At 39.3% G+C, this 21,227-nt stretch overlaps 1 protein-coding gene across 46 annotated transcripts in view; it reads right to left on the bottom strand.

Annotated features, from left to right (window-relative positions):
• Positions 1–21,227, bottom strand: part of PHF21A (PHD finger protein 21A) — a 194,287-nt gene that overhangs the window by 21,939 nt on the left and 151,121 nt on the right. For 24 of the 46 annotated variants that reach the window (XR_010127558.1, XM_063670940.1, XM_054440429.2 and 21 more), the window contains 4 exons: positions 19,903–20,154; positions 18,600–18,689; positions 14,007–14,300; positions 2,196–2,294 (listed from right to left, as the gene is read on the bottom strand). Coding sequence is in view for 45 of the 46 variants with exons in the window: in XM_063670940.1 (XP_063527010.1) it covers positions 2,196–2,294; positions 14,007–14,300; positions 18,600–18,689; positions 19,903–20,154 (735 nt within the window). In the remaining variant the exon portion in view is untranslated. The remainder of the gene's footprint in view (positions 1–2,195; positions 2,295–14,006; positions 14,301–18,599; positions 18,690–19,902; positions 20,155–21,227) is intronic. The other 22 variants (XM_063670942.1, XM_054440432.2, XM_054440448.2 and 19 more) reach the window with 3 other exon arrangements.

The following is a 21,227-nucleotide window of genomic DNA, read 5'->3' as shown; positions in this document are numbered from 1 at the left end:
TGATAGGTTCAGCCTATTTGAAAATAAACTTCTTCAGCAAGCCACTTGAGAACATAGAAATGTCCTTTACTGGTAACTTCAGAGTCCTGAAGAAATGTTTTTATATTATTTCTTATTTCAAAAACTGAGATGGGCACCTATCCCCTTGACAGCCAGAATAGTCTGGTAAGAAAAAGCAGTCTTGGACTTTCCTGTTTTCTAAACTGTATGCTGAAATGACATACACTTTGTGGTTGCCAACTGACTACATTTCTAATTTTCACTATTCCTTAGAAATATAATCAAGATCAAGAGGCTTTCCCCTAACTGTTGTTCTTTTGATGAAGCAGTGTGTGGACTGATATTCAGATGCACCCTCTTTTAAGCAAGTAACAGCACCCTTATTGGCCACTCACACCCAAATCATCTTTGCCAGTTTAGATCAAGCTCACAAAATAATTAAGTGAAAAAAAATTTCCTCTCTTGTGGAATAAATTTTTTTTTTTTTTTGAGACGGAGTCTCACTCTGTCACCCAGGCTGCAATGCAGTGGCACAATCTCGGCTCACTGCAACCTCTGCCTCCTGGGTTCAAGCAATTCTCTAGCCTCAGCCTCCCGAGTACCTAGGACTATAGGCACGCGCCACCGAGTCCAGCTAATTCTTGTATTTTTAGTAGAGACAGAGTTTCGCCATTGGCCAGGCTGGTCTCAAACTCCTGACCTCAGGTGATCCGCCTGCCTTAGCCTCCCAAAGTGCTGAGATTACAGGCATAAGCCACCGCGCCCAGCCTAAATTTTTGAGGATAGAACAAAAAGCTGTCAAGAACTTTCACCTCATATATGTATCCCACATATGCCAAGAGCTAATTTACTTTGTTTATGGCAGTGATTCTGTCCAACTAGAAGGTGAACTATCTGCTACTACACATGATGGTACTTGCTTGCCCACACTGGGTCTAGCTCCATCACCTAGGCTGGAGTGCAGTGGCACCATCTCAGCTCGCTGCAGCCTAGACCTCCCGGGCTCAGGTGATCCTCCCACCTCAGCCTCCTGGGTAGCTGGGACTACAGACATGCGCTACCACACCTGGCTAATTTTGTTTATTTTTTGCAGAGACAAGGTCTCACTATGTTTGCCCAGGCTAGATCCTTCAGTTTTCTTTGATAGGGAAATTTTGCTCAATTTTTCCTTCTCAGAGCATAATACTTGTCATTAATTCTGTGGATGATTTCACAAGTTCCTCAGCAATTTTTGTGACTAGTACTTCTTTTTGGCTCAAGTTTTGGTCCTCTTTTTAAAGATAAAATAAAAAATTCATTCATTTCATATCAGAAAGAATTACATTTTGTACTGGTTTTAGGAAACCTGAACTGGCTCAATAAATCACTGCTTTAAAAAAATGGCATGAAGCTTTGATGGCTTTATGCCACTATTTCACATGGTTTCATTATGAAGAATGCACTAAGGATGGGGCAAGTGAATTACTGGTCAAATGAAATCTAACTGTCAGATATTCATCATCATATTACCCGTCTACATTTTCCATTTATAGCTGCTTATGCAAAAACATCAAACTGAAAAAATTTGCTTGTCTAAGGACATACAGATTCACATTCTACATTTTTATCAGGGTCTTCTTTGCTATTTATGTTTATAATTCTATCCTAAATTGTAGTATAGATGTTACTATTTTCATCCCTACTTTTATGCTTCAATGGATTACTTCTGAGCTACTGATTCATTTGGGCTTTGGGGTTCTAATGTAATACAATGGTTGTAACAAAAACGCACACTTAATAACTGCAATTGATAATATAAATATACATTAGCTGAGTGAACTAGATATCTTATAAATGTTGGCTGAGACAAACAGAACACAGTAATGATTAGGAGTGTAATGGGACAGCTGGGAAAATCATCGTTCATCTTAACATTTCGAATTTGTAACATGCATATGAAGAATAACATTTTAAAAAACTTTTCCTTTGATACAATCAAAATGCCTATGTACTAGTGCAGGGACCCTCAAGACTACAGTCTAAGAATTCTACTCTAGACCAATCCGACTTGGCAATAACATTGTTGAATAATAAAAGTGCATAAGAAAATGAACATCAAGTTCATTTTGTCATTCAGAGAGCAGGTGCCCCTCCTGGTACATGAGAATAAACCACACACCATAGACTGAGACCTGCCTTTGGAAACATAGGCCTACCTGAGGGTTCTCCTCCCGTTTTGGTTTGGGTGCAGCAGGTGGGGTGATGGTGCGGCTCTCTGTTTGTTTCTCATCTGTTTCTGTGTGAGATTTAACTGTCTAGGAGACAAAAATTAAATAAAAATTCAGAATTCATTTTTTATTAAAAGGATGAAGCAATCAGAAGTTTAATAGTAGTAGTCAAGAAGAAAGAAGACAGCATATTCAAATGTGGAACATATTAATAAAAAAGTTAGTATTATAGATTTCATTGGGGGAGGGAAAACTAAAATGTAAAGCCCCAGTTGAAGTTATTAAATTGCATAGCTAGAGTAAATATGAATCTATAAATACCAGTCTAAATAAGGTATATGAAAAGGAAAGTATGGTTTAATTCCTAAGTATAAAAATATGGTACAGGTTGTCCTTTCTGATTTCCATGTATTTTAGGATGTGGGGGTAGTTGCCCAGAAGGAAGCCTGCTGTTTGTTGTTGTTGTTGTTGTTGTTGTTGTTTTGAGATGGAGTTTTGCTCTCGTTGCCCAGGCTGGAGTGCAATGGCATGATCTCAGTTCACTGCAACCTCCGCCTCCTGGGTTCAAGCAATTCTCCTGCCTCAGCCTCCCTAGTACCTGGGATTACAGGCACCCGCTACCACACCCAGCTAATTTTTGTATTTATAGTAGAGACGGGATTTCACCATGTTGGTCAGGCTGGTCTTGAACTCTCGACCTCAGGTGATCTACCCACCTCAGCCTCCCAAAGTGCTGGGATTATAGGTGTGAGCCACCATGCCCGGCCCACTGTTTTTATATTATAGGTCAAGCTTAAGATCAGAATGATGTTAAAAACACCTTACATACACAGTCTCCTATTTCGGAACAATTCCAGTCATAATCTCAGAGAGACTGCAGAACTACCCTTACATGGAATATTAAAAATCTGTCTATATAATCCATCTGAGGAGAGATGCAATTGCTAAGAGTGGGCCATCTTGCAAGAGGCTGACTTCCTAATTTTCCCAAGCCTCTTCTTACAGAAGCCTCTTCTCAAGCAGAAGAAACACCAGTTGATTACCATCTTCAAACACAAAAGGTAGCTAGCATACTGGTAGACTGGGCTTGCATTACTATTCTTACCATGACCAATGGCTAACTCATTTTATGAAGCTCTCCGTAAATACTGAAATAATTTTAAAACAGAAAATATCAAACTATAAACACAAACCTAATTTACTTTTTCAAAATTAGAAAAAATGTGGAAGTAATGCTCCTTTCATATGGCAACAATAATTAAATAAGTGAGAATAAAACTGATTGTTGATGGGCAGGGGCTACATGAGACTTTGGTCCTATAAACAAGACATCTAAACCTCTCAAAAATCATTATGCTGGAAATATTTTACTAGATCTGAAAAACACAAGCACAAAGATCTTTGATTTTCTTTCCTGGCCACTTCCATATTTTCCTTCTGCTTTTATGTGATTACATAAAGAAAGCATAAGCATCAGCCTTATCAATACTGTGGCAACCAGTGCTCTGGGGCACAAATGCGGCTTTGTATTTTTCCCCCACTGGTGTTCTCTCATATTTCCCCCTTTATACTAAACGCTATGTAAGAGTGGGAATTGTTTTATGCACCTCTTGTTTTTGCACCCCTTTGTGCCTATTATGGTACTTCATGCAGAGCGGGTGTACAGTAAAGAGCTGATTGGTCTTCTGAGTGAAGAGTATGATCTAAGGGAGAATCACTCAAGTCTTTCTCTCTCTATCACACACACACACACACACAGTTTTTAATCAAAAAGGACACATTTCCTCCATAAAACAAACCACCAATGGGAAAGTAGTTTACAGTGACATTTTAAAGTCCTGGATGCCCAGAAATCTTATTTTCATGTCTCTTTCAATAGGAAGGACAGAAGTATGATGAAGGAGGGAGAAAAGAAGGTCAACTATAAGGGTGTGCTGTTCCATTCCAAGGCTGTGTGAAGTCTCTTGGAGTCTCTTGCTTCCATTTCTAAGGCTGAGTAAAGCAATTAGCAGCAGTGCTTTTAAGGAAGGGCAAATCAATTCCTTTCCACTAAAAAATTACCCATTGTTCAAATTTATCTCGCTCATGCAAGAAAAAGTACGATTATCTCAGTGTTATATAAATAATACCAAAAGGATCCCAAAACAAAAATACAAATAAAACAATCAAAACATTGGTAGTGGTGGAGGGTGTCTTTCCTTCATGGATCTCTTGCTCTGGGGTAAGCCAGCTGCCACGTTGTGAGCAGCACTATGGAGAGGCCCAGGTGTGAGGAACGGAACCTCCAGCCAACAGCCAGTGAAGAAGTGAGGTCTGCCAACAACCATGTGATGAGCTCAGACGTGGATTATTAAGCTATAGCACAGCCTTAAAATTACTGCAGCTCTAGCCAACTAGTTTGACAGCAAACTTGTGAGGGACTATCAGCCAGAACTAAGTTGCAGACCAGAAGGAAATGGGTTAATATATTTAAAGTGCTGAACCAAAACACCCCTATCAACCAAGAATTCTATATCCTGCAAAACTATTCTTCAAAAATGGAGAAATTAAGACATTCCCAGATAAACAAAACCAGAGGACATTCACTGCTAGTATACCAGTTCTAAAAGATATGTTAAAGGGAGTCCCTTCAGGCTGAAATGAAAGGGCACTAGACAGTAACTCAAAGCCATATAAAGAAATAGGAACTCCAATAAAGCTAACTAGATGAATAAATATAAAAGCCAGTGTTATTATTCTTTTATTTTTAACTTCTCTTTTTGTTTCCTATATGACTTAAAAGACAAATGCACAAAGTAATTGTATGTATCTATATTAGTGGGCACACAATGTATAAGATATAATTTGTGACAGTAACAACATAAAGGAGGAGCAGAGCTGTATAGGAGCAGAGCTTCTTTTTCCTTTATTGTCACTGGCAAAGCTTTTATTATTTATTTATTTATCTTTATTTTAGATTTGAGGGTACAGTGCAGGTTTGTTACATGGATATATTGCATTATGCTGAGATTGGGGCTTCAACTGAAACCATACAAGCAGGGTTTTAAAAATCTAAGCTGGGGTTAATTCAAACTAGATTGTTAAAAATGTATGAATGTTAACTGTAATCCCCATGGTAACCACTAAGAAAATAATTATATACAGAAACAGAAATGAGGAAAGCATGAAAATGACACACTAAGAAAAAAAATCAAACAAAAAAGGCAGTATTAGAGGAAATGAAGAACAAAAAACGTAAGATATACAGAAAACAAACAGCAAAATGGAATAAGTCCTTCCTTACCAGTAATCACTTAAATGTAACTGGATTAAACTCACCAATTAAAAGACAGACTGGCAGAATGAACAAAACACATGATCTAATGATATGCTGTAAGAGAGACTCATTTTAGAGAAAAAGACACAAAAAGGTTGAAAGTGAAAGGATGTTTATAATGAATGGCGATAGTACTATCAGACAAAAGTGACTTAAAGTCAACAACTGTTACGAGAGACAAAGAAGCTCATTATATAATATACTGACAAAAGGGTCGATTCAAAAAGATGATATAACAGTTATAATCATACATGTACCAGACAACAGACCCCCAAAATATATGAAGAAAACATTGAAGGAATTGAGGACAGAAATAAACAGTTCTACAATAATAAATGGAGACTTCAATATCCCTCTTTAAGTAATGGATAAAACTTGTGCAGAGATTAAAAAGGACATAGGGAACTTGAACAACACTATACACCAATTAGACCTGTCAGGCATACGAAGAATACTCCACTTCACAAGAGCAGCATGCATATTTTTATCAAGTGTAAATGAAACATTCTCCAGGACAGATTATATGTTAGGCCACAAAACAAATATTAATAAATTTAGAAAGACTAGAATCACATAAAATATCTTCACCAACCATAATGGAAAAAAACCTAGAAATTAATGACAGCAGAAAAGCTAGAAAACTCACAAGTATATGGAAATTAAACAACACATTCTTAAACAAGCAATGAGTAAAAGAAGAAATCACTAGGGAAATTAGAAAATACTTTGAGAGAAATGAAAACAAGGCCACAACATACCAAAACTTATGCGATGCTGTGAAAGCAGTACTCAGAGGGAAACTTATAGCTGCTAACAGTCTATATTAAAAAAGAAGAAAGAGCTCAAATCAATAACCTAACTTTACACCTTAAGAAACAGAAAAAGAACTAAATTCAAAGCCAAAAAAAAAAAAAAAAAAGAAAAAAGAAAGAAAAAAGAAAATAAAGACTAGGATGAAGATAAATGAAATAGAGAAGAACAACAGACTCAACAAAACCAAAAGGTGATTCTTCAAAAAGAATAACAAAATTGACAAACCTCTGGTTTAGACTAAGAAAATAAGAAGATACAAATAACTAAAACCAAAAATGAAACTAAGGACATTACATCTCACAGAATTCAAAAGGATTATAGGAGAATATACTGAAAAACTGTACACCAACAAACTAGACAACATAGGTGCAATGGAAAACTCCTAAAAACACACACATTACCAAAATTGACTCAAGATAAAGAAAATCTCAACAGACCTGTAACAACTAGTGATTGAAACAGTAATCAAAATTCTCCCCCGAAAAGAAAAAGTACAGGATAAGATGGTTTTATTAGTCAATTCTACCAAACATTTAAAGAATTAGCACCAATCTGTCTCAAATTCCAGAAAATACACTCTTAAATCATTCTATGAGGCCAGCACTACTCTGATACCAAAGCCAAAGACACCAAAGAATAGAAAATGGACTGGGCGTGGTGGCTCACGCCTGTAATCCCAGCACTTTGGGAGGCCAAGGCAGGTGGATAGCTTGAGCTCAGGGGTTCAAGACCAGCCTGAGCAACATGACAAAACCTAGTCTCAAAAAAAAAAAATATATATATATATATATATACACACACACACACGCATATATATTAGCCAGGCATGGTGGTGCGCATCTGTGTCCCAGCTACTTGGGAAGCGGAGGCAGGAGGATCACTTGAGCCGAAATCATGCCACTGTACTCCAGCCTGGGTGACAGAGCAAGATCCTGCCCTGTCTCCAAAAAATAAAGAAAAAAATTAAATTACAGACCAGGCTCGGTGCTCATGCCTATAATCCCAACACTTTGGGAAGCCAAGGTTGGGGGATCACTTGAGTCCAGGAGTTCGAGACCAGCCTGGGCAAGAAAGTGAGACCCCATCTCTACAAAAAATTTAACAAAATTAGCCAGGGATGGTGGCGCATGCCTATAGTCCTAGCTACTTGGGAGGCTGAAATGGGAGGATCACTTGAGCCTGGGAGGTTGAGGCTGCAGTGAGCTGCAATTGTACCACTACACTCCAGTCTGGGTAACAGAGCGAGACCCTGCCTTCAAAAAAACAAAAACCAAAAGAATAGAAAATTACAGACCAATATCCCTTATGAATATAGATGCAAAAACCCTCAACAACAACAAAAATTCCTCAACAAAATACCAGCAAACTGAATCCAAGAGCATATTAAAAGGATGATACACTATGACAAAGCCAGATTTATCCCAAGAATGGAAGGGTGGTTCAACGTAAGAAAATCAATGTAATATACCACATTAACAGAACCAAGGGGGAAAAAAAACATGGTATCTCAACTGGTGTAGAAAAAGCATTTGTCAAAATCTAGCACCCCACTACACACACAAAAAAGGTTATGTGAGGAGATAGATATATTAATTAGCTTGATTATAGTAATCATTTCACTACGTATATGTATATCAAACCATCATATTGTATACCTTATACATATAGTTTTTATTTTAAAAATTCCAGTTATCTATTCATAAAAACACTCAGAAAGCTTGGAATAAAAGGGAATTTCCTTGACCTTATGAAAAACATTTATGAAAACACAGCTAACATCATACTCAATGGTGAAAGCTTTCCACTTGAGATCAGCAACAAGACAAGAATGTTTGCTTCCACCATTGCTATTTGATATTGTACTGGAAGTTTAGGCCAGAGCAATTAGGCAAGAAAAAGAAAAGGCACCCAAATTGGAAAGGAAGATGTAAATCTCTATTTGCAGATGACATGATCCTACACAGAAAAAAACTCAAAGAATCCATAAAACAAATACTAGAGCTAATAAACAAATTCAGCAAAGTTGTAGGGTACAAGATCAAGACAAAAATCAGCTGTGTATCAAAGGACTGTATTAAGAAAGCAAAAAGGCAAACTACGGAACAGGAGAAAATATTTGCAAATCATGTAACTGGTAAGGGTCTAGTATCCAGATTATATAAAGAACTCTTACAACTCAACAACAGAAAAATAACCCAATTTAAAAATTGGCAAAGGATTTGAATAGACCTTTTTCCATGGATGTGCAAATGGCCAACAAGCACATGAAAAGATGCTCAGCATCATTAGTCATTAGGGAAATGCACATCAACACTACTTCGCACCCGCTGAAATGGCTATAAATAAAACAAAAAGGAAAGTAATAGGTGTGGTAAGGATGTGGAGACAATGGAATGCTCATGTACTTCTGTTGGGAATGAAAAATGATTCAGCTGCTGTGGAAAACAGTTTGGCAGTTCTTCAAATAGTTGAGCAGAATTACTGTATGACCCAGCAATTTCTACTCCTAGGTATATACCCCAAAGAACTGAAAACAAGTAGTCATACAAATGCTTGCACATGAATGTTCACAGCAGAACTATGCACAATAGCCAAAAAGTGGAACCAACCAATGTCTTATGATTTCCTAGGTCTATCAAGAGATGAATGAATAAACACATTGTGGTATATACATGTCATGGAATATTATTCAGCCATTTAAAATAGAAGGGGGCACTGATATGTATTACCATATGGATGACTCTCAAAAACATGCTAAGTGAAAGCAGCCATAACAGATCACATATTGTATGATTCTATGTATACGAAATATCCAGAACAGGTAAATCTATGGAGACAGAAAGCAGATTGGTGGTTGCCAGCGGCAGGGTGGAGGGAAAAAGTTAAATAATTGCTTAATGGATACTGGGTTTTATTTTGGGGTAATGAAAATGTTGTGTAACTTAATAGAAGTGGTGGTTGCACAATACTGTGAATATACTAAATGCCACTGAACTGTTATTTTAAAATGATTAATTTTATGTGATTTCACCTCAATTAAAAAAACATTGGATTTAGAAAACAAAAAAGAATTAATGGATATCTCTTCAATGAATCTAAAGTTTGGTCTCTATCTGAGATTATAAACCATTATGCAGACTCGAAGTTGTCTTGCAGATGTTATTTTCTGCCTCTATGGTGTTTAAACAGTTACCAGTATTTTAACAACTAGGCAACTTTTAAAAACATCTGGATTTCAGGCTTTTCTTGAAAAAGTCTCCATATGATAAAAGTTTGTTATTGCCAAGAAGCAGCTGCTTCCTTGAGATGAAGCATATTACTGTGCAGTTTGCCACAGTTTCTTCCATTTTCTATTGTCAATTATTATCATGCTTGTCTTACTTATTATTTTAAAGGGGAATTAAGAATAAAAGCGGGATATCTCTTATACTCATGTTCCCACTGAAAGTGGAAAAATAAATAAAAAGTCCGGTTGTTTACTCCTAGCCTGTTTCACTCACTTACATCTCCTCTTCGAACCCACGGTTATTAGAATTTGCAACTCCTGTTCTTTTTGGTATAATAAAAGAATCCAAAAATTCTGCACAAACCTAGAGTGAAGTTAATCAAGTATACTTTATATACTTGTCTGCATGAAAAATCAAAGTTAGGCAGGTGCAAATAAATGTCCAAATAATTTCGTTAGTCAAGGTTAAATAGATTGGGATTGAAAGCAAAGCAAAATCCATGGTTTGGTCACTTGGAACTATTTTCTCTACTATAGCACCAGTATTAAAATGGGGTAAAGGGAGGCATCAGCTCGGGTTTACTAACAGGGAAAACAGAAATTTGAAGATAATACATTGGATAATATTATTATCTTGTAAGTACTCCTCTTTAGAAGATACTGTGCAGATTCCTATGAAAAATATTTATGGTAATGTGGCAATTTTTTTCCCCACAGAACCTTGGATTTTTTTCAGTAGCTCTGAATTGACGACATACATAGAAGTCTTTGTTGCAGGGTGTGCAGTGGGGTGGAGAAGAAACAAACGTAATTCCTGAGAACTCCATCAGGCACAGTCTAATAAACATTAAATACCTGATTTCATTTCATCACCAACAGGTGTTAGCCCCATTTTAGAGCGCTGGAGAGGACAAGGACAGGGGAGGTGATGTGAAGGCTATATCGTAAGTCTTCTGGCTTCATCCACTTTTCTGTCTAAAACAAGTCTTCAGCTTCAAAGATTTTTAAACCCTATCACTTGTTTTCTCAGAGCCACAATGTAATGTGATTTCTAATAAGGGATAAGATCTCTTATCTGGGGTGGATAAGGAAGTTGGTTATGTCTGACAGGGGAAGGACACGTGAGACCATTGCTGTTATAACTGGCATTGCCTTCTCCCATTCCTATGCCAGTGTGGGAGGCCATGCTTCCTTCCCTGGAGACACAGCCTCAGTGCCTGCTCCAAACACACTAGAAACTGAGTTCCGTGAGGGTACGGGCTTTAGTTTATCCACCTTATATATAGACATCACATGCAGCATAGCAACTGACACTTAACACATTTTTATTAAATGAATGATGTTATCATCTAAAGGGAATAGCAGAAAGCAAAAGGGAACCTATTTAGCCTGGTCATAGAGAGAATGTTGGATACGGGTTTGGTAACTCTCTGAACAGGTGTGAACAGGTTCTTCCATGGCTACATACATTACATTGTTTTACCTTTAGCTCTATGATCTATGAGATCTCTTACTGGCTATAAATGTGATACTGGAAATGAAATATAAATAGAAAATAAGGATAGTTGAAAGATATGAAGTAAGAGAATCCTGAGAATGCAATCTAGTCTAAAGAGAGTCTCTACTGATCGGGCTTGGTAACCTCTAAGACTATTATGCCAGGCTGCCCAGCAAACTGAAATAACAATGACTGAATTCCTTTATTAGACCAAAAAGAAGAGAGAACATTGGCCGGGCACAGTGGCTCATGCCTGTAATCCCAGCACTTTGGGAGGCCGAGGCGGGAGGATCACGAGATCAGGAGATCGAGACCATCCTGGCTAACATGGTGAAACCCCATCTCTATTAAAAATACAAAAAATTAGCTGGGCATGGTGGCAGGCGCATGTAGTCCCAGCTACTTGGGAGGTTGAGGCAGGAGAATGGTATGAACCCGGGAGGCGGAGCTTGCAGTGAGCCGAGATCGCGCCACTGTGCTCCAGCCTGGGCGACAGACCGAGACTCTGTCTCAAAAAAAAAAAAAAAAAACAAAAAAAAAAGAAGAGAGAACATGAAATTTACTGCTACAAAAGAAATTATTTTAATTCTTAAGATTTCAAGGATATCTTTTTATAATATTATAATTAAAATAAAAAGCTCTATCAACATGAAGGCCACAACAGGAAAAGATGTTTAAGATCTATTAAAGTAGGGAAAAAACCAAATTACAAAATACATAGTTTGATTTTGGTTTTTGCTTTAAAAATGTTTTACACGTACATAGAAAATATCTGGGGGCTGGGTGTGGTGGCTCACACCTGTAATCCCACCACTTTGGGAGGCCAAGGCAGGTGGGTCACCTGAGGTCAGGAGTTTGAGACCAGCCTGGCCAACATGATGAAACCCCGTCTCTACTAAAAATACAAAAATTAGCCGGGTGAGCTGGCGGGCACCTGTAATCTCAGCTACTTGGGAGGCTGAGGCAGGAGAATTGTTTGAATCCGGGAGGTGGAGGTTGCAGTGAGCTGAGATCCCACCATTGCACTCCAGCCTGGATGACAAGAGTAAAACTCTGTGTCAAAAAAAAAGAAGAAAGAAAACAAAAAAAAAATCTGTAAGAATACAATCTAAACTGTTAATAGTAATTAACTCTTGGGGGTAAAATTATGATAAAAGTTTACTCTCTCTTTAGATTATGGGGAAAAGCACTTTCTACAATTTATATTTTTGTAATGTTTGAATCTGTTTTAAAAATGAACTTGTATTATCTTTGTAATCAGAAAAGAAATGTGAAAATAAAATGAAACCAAAACAATTTCTCTACTAAAAATATCTTTATCAAAAAAAGAGGTAAAGAGAAATAATATTTAATAACCTAAAATAGTGTTGTGAAACCAGGTTCTGTGGAACAGAGGCTCCTCAGAGGTTCTTTGAGAGCCAGTGCAAAACAACAGGTCCCCATCCAAACTCCTAAGCTTGAGCATCTGACTCTCAGTAGTTTAATACCAAAGTTCTGCTGTCAATAAGTTTGAAATTTTGTTTTAAAATATGTGTAAATAATTTATTTCTGGGCTGGGCGTGGTAGCTCATGCTGTAATCCCACCACTTTGGGAGGCTGAGGCAGGCAGGTCACCTGAGATTGGGAGTTTGAGATCAGCTGACCAACATGGAGAAACCCCATCTCTACTAAAAATACAAAATTAGCCAGGCACGGTGGCTCACACCTGTAATCCCAGCTACTCAGGAGGCTGAGGCAAGGAGAATCAATTGAACCTGGGAGGCGGAGGTTGCGGTGAGCCAAGATCGTGCCATTGCACTCCAGCCTGGGCAACAAGACTGAAACTCCATCTCAAAATAATAATAATAATAATAATAATAATAATAATTTATTTCTGAATGTTTCTCAAAGCACTTCCTGGGGTTTGAATAGGTTCCCCAGGAATTGAGATGTGTTCTTGTGTTTCCTAAGCACAGATTTTGATAACTAGCTTCTTGAGTGCAAGGTCTGCCGCATTTGTGAGCTGCCTGGGTTTAAGGCCTAGTACCCTATGCATAGGTTCCTCTGCTCAAGAAGACTAAGGCAGCAGGCAGCATCTGAACAGCCTCTCTGAATCATGGTCCATCCAGAAGCAGAAGATTCAGGATCGCCACAGACTATTTTCAGATAAATGAGAAGTCAACACTGAACAATTAGAAATAGGTCGATGACTTTTTAAAGCAACTTTCTTGAGAGAGAATGCTTTTCTTTGCCAAATTCTTCTTTCTCATCACTAGTTGTTTTTCAAATAGGATACGGTGACTGCCTATAAATCCTTCTTGTTTTCAGAGGTCTTTCTGCTACAGAAACTTCAAGTATTTTTGCAGGTTACTTGTATGTGTCTAGCCTCGTTTTTTAAGATAAAATCTGACTTCAGGAAATACAAATGAAATGTTTCAATATTTGAGCTAAAATATCTGCATCTTCTAAAGTTAAAGAATGCTTTTTGGAAATTTTAATTTTTTTTTGTTTGGCTCCCCATTATCTGTAACAATCAAAGAAAAGTCTTTGAAATGAAATCCCTTTCCCTGTTTTGCTTATTCTTCCTGACTTTCACAGTCCTATCTTCGTCTGGATTCCTATTGGGCCGAAACTAACATGGCGTTTTCTGTTTACTACCTCATCTGTGCTTACAGACGGAGGGCAGCAGAGCCTGTCTGTGAATTTCCACATCAGAACCACCAGGGGGAGCTCACTCACACAGGAATCCCAGCCCATCTATGAGGGGATGGTGGGAAAAGCAAACCAACTTTCTTCAGTAAGAATGACCCTTCTGCACGTGGATGAATTATCGCACATAAGTGACAGCTTACTGACAATGGTGGTGAGATGAAGAGCCCTTGAGAAAATGTATTTAGAGAAAGCCCTGCAGCCATATGCCTCAACGACAAGGCTACTGCCCAGAGCAGGTACATACTCTGCCTGTACCTGTTTTTCAAGACTTGGCTTGCTAAGCTGTACAGTTTGAGGTCCAGCGAGTCTGGTCCCTGGAGTAGCTATCACAATGCTGGTGAGCTGGGCCATGGGGAACGTTTTGGCTATGGTTGCAGTCTGCCCATTGACGACACGGACGGGGTGGATGGAATTCTGGGATGTGGGAAGGGTTGTGGGGGTGAACTTGGTCAGCATGACGGGCCTCTGGATAAGCTGAGGAGCTGCGAGCATGGGAGGTGGTGCTGGGGCAATAGGAATGTTATTCTGGGCCACAGGCTTGGGTCGAACCTATAGGGGAAAGAGAGAATAATTATTATATTACTTAAGCTGCTCAAGTCCTATAAAAGCAAATCTTCCACACTCTATGTATGAAATGGTATTTAATACACTTATTAATGTTCATTTTGGTATATTAATTCTATAGACCTCAGGGCATATAATCTTATACAAGACTCATCAGCTCTTGAGGTCCAAACCTCACCCTAGAACATAGCTTTTGATTCTAAACCCTGAGCTCCCTCTTCTATACCATGCCACCTCTTCTAGTTGAGGTCAAAGGCCTAATCCAGAGACTATGGTCCCACCCAGAACTTGTGCACAGTATAGTCATAATGTTGCCAATAGCCTTAACTCACATTTGAAATTTCTTCATATCCACAGCTTCAGTGCACCCGCATTTCTGGCCCTCTAACTCCCTGTTCTTGGCCACTCCTCTCAGTCTCCTTTGTGGGCTTACTCTTCCTCTGCCTCATCCTAAATGTGAGTATTTCTTAGGATTTTTTTCCCTGGCACCCCTTTTCTTCCCAATGTTCTCATTATTCCTAGGAGCTTTTGCCCATCTCATGGCTTCAATCACCATCTATGTACTGAAGACTTTCACACTTTTACCTCAGAACCTGAGACACTTCCTGAACTTCAGAATTATATTCAACTTGAATATCTCAAAAGTTCAAAATCAACATGTCTAAGACTCATTAATTTCTTCTTCCAATCTTCTCTTCCTCCTATAATTGCCTCAGTAAGTGCCCTTCTCTTGACAACTTTTGGAATCACTCTTGATGATTCCTACCCCACCCTCTACTCTCTAAACACTTCTCAAATCTGTCTACTTCTATCCTCACTCTACTATCTACTATCCTAGCTTACGTTTGGCTCACTAAAAACAGTGAAAAAAAGTTACAGTTAAAAACATGAGGTCAGCCTTTCTTGGGTTCAAATCCTGGTTCTACCACTCACCACTAGCTGTGTAACCTGAGGTAACATACTTGATTTTTAATAGCCAGGTTTTTTTGTTTTTTTGTTTTTTTTGTTGTTGTTGTTGTTGATGTTTGAGATGGAGTCTCGCTCTGTTGCCAGGCTGGAGTGCAGTGGTGCGATCTCGGCTCACAGCAGCCTCTGCCTCCCAGGTTCAAGTGATTCTCCTGCCCCAGCCTCCTGAGTAGCTGGGGCTACAGGCACATGTCACCACGCCCAGCTAATTTTGTATTTTTAGTAGAGACAGGGTTTCATCATGTTGGCCAGGATGGTATCAATCTTCTGACCTCGAGATCCACCCGCCTTGGCCTCCCAGAGTGCTGGGATTACAGGTGTGAGCCACCGCACCCAGCCATAAGCCAGTATTTTTCAAACTTTTAAAACTTTTAAAACTGTGACCCTGTGGGCAAAATGCTTTCCCCTTATGCATGAAGCTTGACCTTCAATTAACTCTTTAGCTCTGCTCTCCTGGAAATAAGAATGTCAACTATATTACCAGGCAACACTGCTTATGATAAAAATGACCCTTTACCGGCCGGCACAGTGGCTCGCACCTGTAATCCCAACACTTCGGGAGGCTGAGGCTGGTGGATCACTTGAGGCCAGGAGTTTGAGACCAGCCTGGTCAACATGGTGAAACCCCGTCTCTACTAAAAATACAAAAATTAGCCAGGCATAGTGGCACACACTTGTAATCCCAGCTACTTGAGAGGCTGAGACATAAGGACTGCTTGAACCTGGGACGTGGAGGTTGCAGTGAGCTGAGATAGCGCCACTGCACTCCAGCTTGGGTGACAGAGTGAGACCCTGTTTAAAAAAAAAAAAAAAAAATCCCTTATTGCTAAATCAAATCTGGATGGGCTTGAGGGGACCCCATGATTTGGGCTTCCCTAAGTGGGGTGACTCTCATAACTTGGGCACATCCATTGTGGGGACCTTGAAGCCATGCCTATGTAGTTTTTATAAGATACATTGGCTCCTGTGGGCATAAGGTTTCTATGCCAAGGTGGCTTTCCCACTGTCTTAGATAAGGAGCTTATTTCCTTACACCTGAGCTATCCTTGGACAGCTGTAGGGACTGCTGCATGGACTCACTGAGGACAAATGTCTGATGCTATCTTGCTCACAAGCTGTGGTTTCTGTCCTGTATCATTTCAAGTAGACTGGTGCCAAGTGTGGCCCATGAAAGTCTTGTCGGTATGAATGTCTGACTGAACTTAAAACGACCCTGTGGTGGGTGCTACTGACTAACAGTAAGAAATATTTTACTCTGTAATCAGCATGCACCTATAGACATGTATCCCTAAAAACAAAAACTTTCTGAAATAGAGAACACAGTATGTGCTATGTACTCTTAATTGTTCTTATTCTATTCTATTCTATTCATTTTATTTAAACACTCTGGTTACAATCCACTAAATTGCTTTCACAACAAGTGGGTCATGATCCACTGTTTGAAAAACATGGGCTAAACCTTAGCTTCCTTACCCTAAAAAGAGTAACACCTATTTGCATAGGGTTGTTGTAACAATTAAAATGGATACTCCATGTAAAGTGCCTAGCATAGTACCTAGTATGTAGCAAGATTCTCTCAACATTGGTTATTACCATTATTGACAATGTCTTAACTGTTCTTCCTGCCCACAGTCTTGACCATCCCCAATTTATTCTCTGCACAGAGGCAAGAAGGAATTTTCTAAAACGTAAATCTGACCACATCAAGTGCTTGCTTGAAAATGCTTTAATGAAGAAGGCCTGCTGCTCCTAGGATAAGGCCCAGGTTCTTGCATAGCCTACAAGGTTCCACCAGCTCTGGCCCTAGTGGACTTCTCCAACCTCAACTCTAACTAACTCTAGCCTGCATGAGCCACATGGCCCTCTGTGCTCAGCCACAGCAAATCTCCTTTGGTTCTTTAAATTTAACGCATTTCTCCACCCTGGAACTACATACATGTTCTGTCCTCTGCCTGGGACATTTTTATTCTTCTTTCAAAGGTTTATCAGGCTAACTCAGCTAGGATTTTAGGTCAGACTGAATGTCAACTCATCAAAGAAAGCTTGAAGGAACCTTCTCTAATACTCTTAAAAATAGGCAGGTAGGCCAGGCGTGGTGGCTCAGGCCTGTAATCCCAGCACTTTGGGAGGCCGAGGCAGGTGGGCCAGGCGTGGTGGCTCAGGCCTGTAATCCCAGCACTTTGGGAGGCCGAGGCAGGTGGATCGCCCTGAGGTCAGGAGTTTGAGACAGGCCTGACCAACATGATAAAACCCCGTCTCTACTAAAAATACAAAAATTAGCCGGGCGTGGTGGCACATGCATGTAACCCCCAACTACTTGGAAGGCTGAGGAAGGAGAATCACTTGAACCCGGGGGGTGGTGGCTGCAGTGAGCCTAGATCGTGCCACTGCACTCCAGCCTGTGCGATGGGAGCGAGACTCCACTGCAAAAAAAAAAAAAAAAAAAAAAATAGGCAGGTATCCCTCCCATGTGCTCTCAGACTACCCTCTGAGGTATTTATTAAGGTATTTATTAGGGATTTATCTGATAAACAAGTGAAATCATCTTATCTCATGTTAGCACTGCCCCATCCTCTCCCCAGAGGCTATTTGGAAATCATTTACACTACTGACCACAAAACTCCTTCTTCTTCTCCCTTTGTCTGAAAACTAGGGCCTCAGATAGGAACTCTCAGCCTTTCTACCAAGGAAGTCAACACTCCTCAAGGTCCAGAATGGGGATATCTTGACATTTTGCATTGGCAATGGTAAAAGTTGGCCTAATTGCTGGAAGAACACTCTCAGGAGAATATGGTCATGCAGAGCTGCTCGGGCCTAGGGAGAAAGTCCTCTGTACAGACCCCTAGCCTAAGCCTTTAGAAGCAAGGCTTTGCCTTTAAGCATGATGCTCAAAACCATCATTTTCCAGGGCAGAACTGAAGAATGGTTTCTACTAGTTGGTTTAGCTGTTGTTTCCTTCCCTACTCTTTTTGGCATGCAAGAAAGAAATAAGAAGTGTTAATTGCATCTTTCCCCACTGCCAGGCAGACTTTGGCTAAATTCTTCTAGTAAGTTTAAGGTTTATAATGGTTTTAATTATTTTAAATTGAGAAAATGTTCCCTTTCCTTTACTTCCCCCTGTTACTGCCTTTGGTCATTGCTAATAAACCATGATGACAAAATAAGCTTCTTCATGGTACAGAAATCAACAGTCAGAATGTTTAGCTAAGCGGGATAGACAGCTGGGCTAACAAGCCCCATTACAGGCTACTTAGAAAGAGCCCATGAGGATTTTTGTCCCATCTAACCTATCATTGAGCTTGTCATTGGTTTACTCACCTGTGGAAGAAAGTTTGGACGTGGAGTGAGTCTAGGAGGGGGGATAAACTGTGGTACTTTGATGGGCTGAGGAGGTGTTGCCTGAACCTGCTAAAAAATGAGGAAGATAAATAAACCAGAGAGAACAATTACTCTTCAATATCAAAGCTAGTATTTTTAGCATCACTATTCTTTGGATCAGACAGTATTTTCTACAAGCTTTCATCGTAAGTTAATCATCTGAATTAACACTGCATTAGGAAACTTTTTAACTCTCCCACCTGCATGCTTTACCCTATAAAATGAACCAACCACACTTCTGTTTCCTCCTACACCTAATGGAGAACATAGCAGGCTCAGCAAATCTTAGACAATTTTCTCTGACACTCAAGAGTTTTTGCATTAATATATTTTAAAAGTCAAGACTGGATCCAAAGTAAAATCAAACTTGCTGCTTACCCAAATAGGCTTTTTCCTGATATAAGCTAACAGTGAATGGCTTTATTCCTATAGAAAATTTTCTCTCAGTATCTGCTTGAGTGACCTGGTTGCTTCTCTAAGGATTCCTGGGTAAGTGGTGAAGCTTCACTTTATTGCTCTTTAGTTTCACTCACCACTGGTATTATTCAAAAGGCACCAAGAGCTCCTAGGTGCCATTTTAAGGGAATTTTACATCAAAATTTAGATATATTTCTCCCAAGCTTCTGAGAATATCAGTTTTCTAAATGGCTCGATCCTAGAACTCCCATGAAAATTCTTGTTCAAGTACTTCCTCCTTAAGGGGATTTTTTTTTTTTTTTTTTCCTGAACAAAACTTGGGCACTGACACGGTTAATTTGTGAGTTTCTTGAATATTTTTAAAGTGCCTCAACTAACTCCAGTACTTTCTGGGTACAATAAATTTAAAGAGATATTAACACTGAAAGAATTATCAGGGAGTTTTCACCAAGGCAGTAATACAGCACAAGAGAGTTTAAGCACTCAAGTTTCACAGGAAAACGCTGCAGAGAATGAAGGGAGAGGGAGAGATAAATGAAACAGTGCGTATGTCTCTGTGAAGGAGACCTTCCCCCTAAAATCAAGTCATACTTTGACCTCAGATAATGCACTGAATTTGGTCCTTGGTTGTCAGAACGCTTTCTGTAGTGATTTGAGCAGATAGCAGAAATGCCATATTCCCTTGTCAGCCCCAAAGGGGAATTTGGTATGCCAGAAGAATGATGGAAACTGAGAAATCCAGCAGGAGCCTAGAAGGGATATACTATACTAATGCATATCCTAACCTTCTCATGTGATCACACATGAGGAGCAGCTGCTGGCTTACCAGAGTGACTGTGTTTTTTGCCACAATTTGGACAGCCTCTGCCCCAGGCCCAGTGACCTTACTAGACGTCTGGAGGTTGACTGGTGTGTTCTGCACATCAGTGCTGAGCACAGCCTTCTGACTGTTGATGGCGGTCACCATAGCAATGGTAGGTCTCTGGCCCACCACAGAGGCAGGCATGGTCGCAGTTGCTGCTTTCAAGACGAGAGGTAGTGTCTTTGTGGTAATCATAGAAGCTGTAGTTACAGTCTTCTAGGAGACAGGGAAAACAGATATTAGGACACTAAATCTAAACTAAATAATAAACTAAATCCCACTAAACAATATGCTGCTTAACCTTGGAAGAAAACAAAACAATAATTCTCATAATCAAGTTTCTCTGTAGAACAACATTTCTTTTGTGTACATACAGCACACTCCTTACTACAGAGAAAGGCAATCTCTAGTTTTCAAGAGTTCTCATATTGGTGTCACTTGTTAATGGGTAAGTTCATAGTAATAACTGCAGACTAATTCAGGCACGGGGTTTTCAACAACAAATGGGGTAGGTGTACAGATACAGAATGTGAGTATACTTAATTCTTTTAGTTTTTCTAATTCTTTGCTTGCTGTCAAGTAATTTAAACTTTGTACTAGTTGCAAATCAGTGAGGTACATATCATTTCTATCCTAACTGCTACACCCTCACCAATATGAAGAAAGCCACCATATAATTCTGGATATCTGTTTCCTGAGACACAAAGGCTGGGGTAAAAGGACAGTGTCTTTTTCTTTCTTTCTTTCTTTTTTTTTTTTTTTTTTTTTATGGTGTCACCCTGGAGAGAAGGAAGGGAAACTCACATAAGGATTAGCAAGTCGTCTCTCAGGTAGTTACCCTGGAGGCAATGAGTCCCAAGCACCAGATAATGAAACATATTAGCCAACGAGTATATAGTAAATACCAGTTCTTGATACCAAAGGGATATTATGAGTTACTACCTATAATCTTTTCTCTGGAGAACTACTGCAGAAGTGATCAAAGATGCAATGAAACATGACAAGGTGAAAACAAACATCTGAGTTTTAAAAGCCTGAGAGATCAGAAGATGAACTGAGGTGAGAGGACTTGACTGATGCTCCTTAAGTGCTATTGCAGCTTTGAAGCTGTACTTTTCTAGACTTTTTACTAGAATAATTAAAGGAATCCATTACAAAACAAACAAAAAAATATAAACAAACTCATTACATGGCCTAAACATCTGTCTGGAGATAGATCAACATTTCAGGAACATGAAAATTTATCTGGTCAAACTCATTGATTCTGATTTTGATACTACTCCACCTTT

The sequence above is a fragment of the Pongo pygmaeus genome, chromosome 9 (genome assembly GCF_028885625.2).
Source record: "Pongo pygmaeus isolate AG05252 chromosome 9, NHGRI_mPonPyg2-v2.0_pri, whole genome shotgun sequence".
In the NCBI taxonomy this organism is placed as follows: domain Eukaryota; kingdom Metazoa; phylum Chordata; class Mammalia; order Primates; family Hominidae; genus Pongo; species Pongo pygmaeus.
Note: the sequence above shows the minus strand (reverse complement) of the source record. Positions and strands in the feature narration are given on the sequence as shown.